The sequence below is a fragment of the Eriocheir sinensis genome, chromosome 50, assembly GCF_024679095.1.
Source record: "Eriocheir sinensis breed Jianghai 21 chromosome 50, ASM2467909v1, whole genome shotgun sequence".
NCBI classification, from domain to species: Eukaryota; Metazoa; Arthropoda; class Malacostraca; order Decapoda; family Varunidae; genus Eriocheir; species Eriocheir sinensis.
Genome location: NC_066558.1, coordinates 7,553,430 through 7,561,253, shown reverse-complemented (window position 1 = coordinate 7,561,253; position 7,824 = coordinate 7,553,430). Strand labels below are relative to the sequence as shown.

Sequence of the window (7,824 nt, the reverse complement as noted above, 5' to 3'; positions counted from 1 at the left end):
TAATTTGACACGACCTTTACATCTTTGATGTGACAATCGCCCACGAAAGCCCGCTTAATCTTCTCTGTTGCCTTGGAAAATAGTCGTAATGGGAGCCCGAGACGCTTAAGAATATGGGATCGTAACACGTCACGTCAGTACCAGACTACAAGCAGTGGGGATGAAGAGATGTGCGGGAGCCTGTCCTTGCGTCTTGCTTTCGGCAGCTGAGACCAAACTACACTCTGGCGGGCAATAGGTCGTTAAGATCTGCGGTGATTGCCCGGCTGTATCACCATCTCTGCTGCAAACACTCCACAAGACATGAGCATACCTGAAACAGAACGTTTGACATGGCGCGGCTGTCTGCATGACACACACACACACACACACACACACACACACATTGAGATGGTGGGGATTGGAGAAGGTGCAATATGGAGGAGAGGCAGAAAGAGAAAACAGGGAGGAGGTGTGATGTTGATGGTAAGGAAAGGCATTAGGGTGGAGGAGGTGATTGAGGGTGAAGGCTTGGCAGAGGTACTGAAAGTGAAATTGTGGGTGCTGAAGGAAGAAGGAGGCAGTATGTAGTAGGCGCTTAGTAGGGTATGTGCCACCAAGAACCAATGCATGGAAGGCCCGAGAATATAAACAAATGATACAAGACACAGTGAGTTGCCTGGATGGAATGTTAAGAGAGGGTGAGAGAATAATTTTAATGGGTGACTTTAATTGCAAAGAGGTAGAATGGGAGGATTGGCAGACGCAGGGAACAGAAGAGTCGTGGGGAGGAAGACTCCTGCAATTGGCAATGGAACATGTGCTGATGCAATGGATTAAGGAACATACTAGATTCGGGAAAGAAGGAGAGGCATCAAGATTAGACCTGGTTTTTAGCAAGGAACCGGAAGTAATAGAAAATATTAAAATAGATTGCCCAATAGCAAAGAGTGACCATGTGATTGTGGAATTTGAAGTAAAAGAAAAGAGAACGATTGACCGAAAAGAGGATCACAAAATAGGGAGAAGTAACTACTCTAAGGCAGGCTTTGTTAATATGAGAACTTTTTTGAGAATGCAAATTGGAGTGGGCTGTACAAAGCCAAAAGCACACAAGACAAGTGGGAGGAGTTTTTAAAGCTGTACAAAGAAACCGAGAATAGATATGTCCCTAAGGTAACCAAAAAGGATGTTGGTAAAAAGGAATGGTTCAACAAAAGATGTGAGGCGGCTAGAAAGAGAAAGGAGGAAGCCTGGAAGGGATGGAGGAGACGAAGAAGAATCAACGCGTGGAACGATTTCAAACAAGCAAGGAATGAATATACAAAGATTAGAAGAGAAGAAAAACGGAAATATGAAAAAAAATATAATCGACATATGCAAAGACCAACCTAAATTATTTTATAGACATGTGAACGGCAAATTAAAGAACAGAGAAACAATCGATAAACTGAAAATGGATGGAACCACATATGAGGACCCAGCACAGATGGCAGAGGTGATGAATAACAGCTTCCACAGAGTTTTCACAAAAGAAGAAGAATTCGTACAACCACCGGGCCAGGAAAGAGGAAGGGTTATGCAGGAGATACAGGTAACGGTGCAGGAGGTCAAGGAAAGCTTGAACAAGCTGGATGTGAGAAAGGCGACGGGGCCGGATGAAGTATCAGGATGGATCCTGAAAGAATGTAGTGAGCAACTTGCAGAGAAACTGCACTCCATAATGAGCACCTCCCTGAGTGAAGGAAAGGTAGCTACCACAAGATTGGAAGAGAGCAAACATAGTACCAATTTATAAAGGAGGAAAGAGAGAGAACCCATTAAATTACAGACCGGTATCACTCACTAGTGTGGTTGCGAAGATATGTGAGAGGCTAGTTAAAAACAGGTGGTCAGATTTTTTTAGAAAGGGAGAGAATTATCTCGGATTGCCAGTTTGGATTCAGGAGAAGGAGATCTTGTGTCACCAACTTGTTATGTTACTACTCAAGGGTGACAGATTTAATACAAGAGAGAGAAGGCTGGGGGGATGGAGTGTACCTGGATTTGAAAAAGGCATTCGACAAAGTACCGCACAGAAGACTAATTTGGAAAATTAAAAATAGGGGTGGAATGGGTGATGGACTGATTAAGTGGCTGGAGGACTTCCTAACTAACAGGGATATAAGGACAATAATCAAGGGCAAGGTTTCCAACTGGTGCCCAGTGAGGAGTGGGGTCCCACAAGGTTCGGTGCTGGCGGCAATAATGTTTGCTGTTTATATAAATGATATGGTGGACGGAGTGACCAGCTATGTGAGTTTGTTTGCAGATGATGCAAAGCTATTGAGACGAGCCAGTGATGTGAAAGACTGTGAAGCATTGTAAAGGGACCTGGACAAAATATGGGAGTGGAGTGGTACATGGCAGATGGAATTCAACCTTGGGAAATGTAAAAAAATGGAGTTTGATAGGAGTGGCAGAAGATGTGAATATGATTATAAGATGGGAAGTGAGATAATATGCAGAGGAATGGAAGAAAAAGATTTGGGAGTGACTATCTCAGAGAACATGTCACCGGACAAACACGTCAACAGGATAACGGGACTAACTATGAATTTGCTGAAGAACATAAGGACGGCATTTGTGTATTTGGACGAAGAGATGAAGAAAATAATAGTTACAATGATAAGGCCAAGGTTGTAGTATGCAGCAGTGGTCTGGTCTCCTCACGAAAAGAAGAACATAAGAAAGCTTGAAAGAGTACAGAGAGCGGCAACTAAGATGGTACCGGAACGTCGGGGTCGGACTTACGAGGAGAGACTCTATAGCATGGGGCTCACAACCCTGGAGAGAAGAAGAGAAAGAGGAGACCTGATAGCAGTGTACAGGGTGGCGAGCGGGGTGGAGAATCTGGACAGAGAGGACCTGTATGTGTGGAGCGAGAGAGAAACGAGAGGACATGGAAAGAAGTTGAGGGCGACCGCGTGTAGGCGAGATGTGAAAAAGTTTAGCTTCCCAAACAGAAGCATTGAGCTGTGGAATGGACTGGAGGAGGAGGTGGTTTGTGCAAGAAACATTCATGATTTTAAGGAAAAGTTGGATAAGAGAGGATATGGAGACGGGACAGCGCGAGCGTAGCTCTTTTCCTGTATGTCACAACTAGGTAAATACATCTAGGTAAATACACATGTATCATCGGATGGCAAAATGCTCTACCAGAGACCGTTAAACCGAGTATATTTTATTTTCTATATCTAGGGAGGCAGCTGGGCAAGAAACAATAACAGGAACAGAAAGGCCCCCTAGACGCTGCTCCTGTGAAAGAAAACAGGACGAGAGGCCAAAAGAGAGGTCATTTACAGGTGGAAAGGTGTCTTAATATTATAATTAGGAGACAGAGTTGATTGACGTGATCTTCTGTGATACAAGGCACAATAGGACATATATTTGAGGCGTCTGGAGGGGAAAGGATGTAAGGAATGATGGCTTTTTTTCTAATTTGCACTGGGAAAGGCAGGCATCACCCCCAATATATCACTCATATGTCAGCTACATGCTATTTGAAATTGTGTTTCAAATATTATGTATAGATTAAATAAGATTCGGCAGGACTATGGCCAGGGGACTCCCCGAGCAGGCTCTGCCCAACCGAACTCTATAGCTGAGTCTATGATGAAAACTGGAAAAAATGGCTTTGTCCCCTCCTCCTTACTGGTCCTCCCACATACCTGAGCCGGGCAAAATACTTACCAGCAGCGTAGAGCGACAGGACGCCGTAAAAGTCCTCCAGTTCCAGTGAGCGCTCCACAGGGGCACCCAGCGACGAGCTCACGGGCTTGGTGCACTCGGAGGCATTGCTCACGTCGTTAGAAAACAGCTTACCCAGAATGCCCGACTCCCGCAGGCTGACGATGCTGTGGCCAGGAAAATGAAATGTGAAGTTTTCCCAAGGTGTCAGTTTTAATGGAAATTTTACCCATTGTATGTTCGTAGTTTATCACTTGTTCTGCGTTACACTAAGCGAGCATATGAAGCTGATTTAACCCCTTGACTGCGGATTTCCTACAAGAAGACATCACCAAGCTACAGGAATGGAACAAAAAGTGGTTGGTATAATTCAATGAAGAAAAATGTAAAGTCCTGCACCTTGGGAGGAGATATCCAGCACACCAATACCACATGGGAAACTCCACTATCCACCACAGAGCCAGAGAGAGACCTGGGAGTATGCTGTATGTTACCAGGCTACCAGTGAAGGACAAAAATAATAATATTTTTATAGGGATTGTCGTTTTGGACCTTTTTCTTTGTCCCGGGATTCCGGGATAAAATTAGCCCTAATCCCGGGATCCCGGGATTTCCCGGGATTTTCAATTGTCTAAAATTGCACATTATACCTAGTTTCACGTTCAGATTTTTGATGTGCTTAACATTAATAGATATGCAAAAATATTACTGTAGATTGACTGTCTTATTAATTCCACTTAATATTTAATTCCAAATTTTCAGCATACACTTTGTTTCTCAACAAAGTAAAAGGAATAAGAATAAGAGCTAGTATATGCTGCGTTTACTACTTTTTTTTCTGCTTCCGAATTCCAATGTGAATGACAATGTGAATTATAGTTCATTATCGCTGATAAAGAAAGAAAAAAAAACCCATTTGTTTCCATGTATACCCAGTGAAATGAAAAGAGTACTTAATGACAGAAAATTTAATAAAAATAAATGAAGAAAAATTAAACGTATGCATTCTTTATTTATAATATGAACTAAATGATTAAGAAGTATCTCATAGAATAAGATCTTATTTAACACAAGCAAATTTCCATAAAATGAAAGCAATAAATGACAGTAAGTTTAATCAAATGAATGAATAAAAAATAAAACATACATGTTCTGCATTCCTGTGTAAACTAAAATGATTAATAAGCAATCGAGCATGTATGGAATTTTGATAATAAGATCATAAATAACACGAACAATTTTCCATAAAATAAAAACAATAATTAATGACATAAAATTAAATTAAATGAATTAATCAAAAGGAAAATTATATTCTGCATTCATATAGCATCTATGGGATTTCATGAAAAATCTTAAGTTATGTATCATCTTAGCAATAAGTAGCTAAAACGTTGGGAACTATGGCAACAGCGATCAGCTGTGCGGGCAGGCAAACAGACAGACAGACAGACAGTTTACTGGTAACCGTCACTGTTCGGTCACTCACGCGAGGAGGGAAAGTGTGCTGTTTTTTTTTTTTTTTTAAGCTGTCACGCTCATCTCAATGCCGTATACATACAGCAAAGTGGAATATGCAGACATGGTGTTCATTATACGGGCTCTGTTACGGGTAACGGGAGTGCCATGGCTGCTTTATAATACTCAAGAGAATACCTAAACAGTAAGTCCTTCCTTCACAGTGTTCACACACACACACAAAACACTCCTCACGGGACACCCTGTATATACATATAAATAGAAGCACAAGTTCACAAGTTCACAACTATCCTGCAGTCAAATTTGTCTTTTTTTTTTTATACTTAATTTCATGATTTTTCATCTCGGGATTTCCCGGGATTTGCAAAAATATCCCGGGATTATTAAACCTTGAAAATTGTCCGGGATCCCGGGATCCCGGGAAACAAACCCTAGGACAAATCCATGCCAATCGCAGTGGCCGGGTTAAAGTACCCCCAGTTACTAAACCCTCTTTTTCCTTCCTCCTGGTTTAAGGGAAGCGTCCCGCATTAATACTTGAAAAATAAAAAATCGGAAAAATTGAAAGCTTTAACACGTCTTCGTACACGCTTCGGCTAGCTTGTGACAAAATATTATGAAGAAATAAGCAAAAATTACAGAGTTATGGCTTAACTACCCCCCCCCCCTTCCCCCCGCCTTCTTCCGGTCGTCACTTCCGTCACTATAAAACACTTGCCTGCGCCATGACGGGCTGGGCCCTCAAGAAAGTCTACCGGCGCTGTAGGCTAGCAAAAAAAAAAAAAAAAAAAAAAGCTATATTCATACACAGGTGCATACCTCGTCATGGTGATTGTCCGGGAGGTGAGCATGTGGAAATAACCTTGCCTAAAACCTCCTTAATAACATGATCACCTAATACCATGCCTGCGTCACTCAGCGATACCCTCCTTTTTTCTTAACTCATTCCTCGATTCGTACTTGATTAGTTCTAACTGTTTTCTTTGTTCTAAGAGTTGATGGTCTGTGGACTAGTGGCAGCGTACTATCATTAAGTCTCATCAATAATTATTCACTTATTCATTATTCGAGCTGGCTATTTCTTCACTTGCTATCAAGTGGAAGTTGATTATAAATTCCTGCTTTACACATATTATACTTTAGCTGACCCTCAAAAAAAAAAAAAAGCTTCTGCATTTGTTGGTGAGCCGATCCAATAACAACTGTACCTATATACTACAAAGCCACGTTCAGCTATATGACAAAACAAAACCTACGTACACGCGGTCGAACTTTGCCTTATGCGGTGAGCCCTTGGGGAAGGCCAAGGAGAGGGACGTGGGGCCCAGGAAGCCGCGGGACAGGATGTACAAATTGCACTTGCCATTCTGAGGAAAAAGAAAAGTAGCGTCATAATTTTCTCCTTGATAGACCAATCAACTCATTGAATGTAAGGCAAAACGCTAAATTTGTACTTACTCGCGAAAAATCTGAGTGAAGGACCGTCATAATTGGGTGATGGAAGGAAATGCCGGCAGCCAGTCCCTTCGTTATGTTTGCCATAATCAGCCTCACGTCTTGATCCATCGGGTAAATTGCGAGTTGATCCCTGAGCCGGCCAAGATTAGAGTTAATGTCTGCATCCTGACAGGAGGAAAGATTTCCTAGATTACATGGAACAATAGAATCAGAATTTTTATATTGCAAAAATAAATTGCACTTAAATTCATTCGGAGTAGGGTCTAGCGGGATTTTTTTGTTGTTGTTTTTGTTTTCTGCTCTTGAACTGCTACCCTGGCTGTAAAAATATGAGGATTACGAAAAGTAATTAGGGGGACTGCCCCGATACTGTGTCCACAAATTGTGGGAGGCCTTGTGTTTTCCTCAAGCACTCACAGCTATCTGTCGATGAATCAGCGAATCCTTAAACACACCGGTGAGAATGGGAGACTCGCCGAGCTGTTCCAGACTGTCGAATGGCAGGTTAATCTTCGGAAGGATGAGCATGGCCTTAAGGTTAGAGCGGTACACGGAGCCCAGCGTGAAGGCGACCAGCAGCCACAGGCCCAGCACAACCCGCGCCCTGCCGCTAGATGGCTCCCAAGGAACACCTGAAAATACCGAGGCTCTTAATCGCCATTTTAGAACCACACGCAAACCTCCATCAGATCATCTCGGTGCCAAAGAGTAACTTTATATATATATATATATATATATATATATATATATATATATATATATATATATATATATATATATATATATATATATATATATATATACACACACACAACAAAGGAAACAGCTCAAGGGCGGTGGCTGAGTGGTCAGCGTGCGGGCGTGGTGAACCCGTAGATCTAGGTTTCACTTCAACCAAAACAAGCTAAATTTTCAAGTCACCGCCGAATATTACCCATGATGTCCGGATCTTCGATCAACCCTAACTTCAGCGACACAGCTCAAGATGAGCACCGGGGGGGGGGGGGGGGCCGCAGGGGCCAAGCAAAGAGTCACACATCACTGCAACCACAAAAAATAAAATTTGCCTGTGCGGTGCCATTAGCGGGCTGGGGCCGTCCTCAAGAGAGACTACCGGCGCTACAGGCAACACCTCAAACAAAAAATTATAATAATGAGAAAAAATGCCCGCTAAACACTGCC

At 42.4% G+C, this 7,824-nt stretch overlaps 1 protein-coding gene across 1 annotated transcript; it reads right to left on the bottom strand.

Moving 5' to 3' along the window:
- Window positions 1-680: 680 nt before the first annotated feature.
- On the bottom strand, window positions 681-7,580 carry LOC126982035 (ionotropic receptor 21a-like). The gene is made up of 5 exons (XM_050833754.1): window positions 7,577-7,580; window positions 7,060-7,322; window positions 6,592-6,807; window positions 6,445-6,551; window positions 681-3,875 (listed from the first exon to the last, which is right to left on the bottom strand). Exons 1-5 carry the CDS (start codon window positions 7,578-7,580, stop codon window positions 3,629-3,631), a joined length of 837 nt encoding a protein of 278 aa, XP_050689711.1. The 3' UTR covers window positions 681-3,628.
- Between the last annotated feature and the right edge of the window lie 244 nt (window positions 7,581-7,824).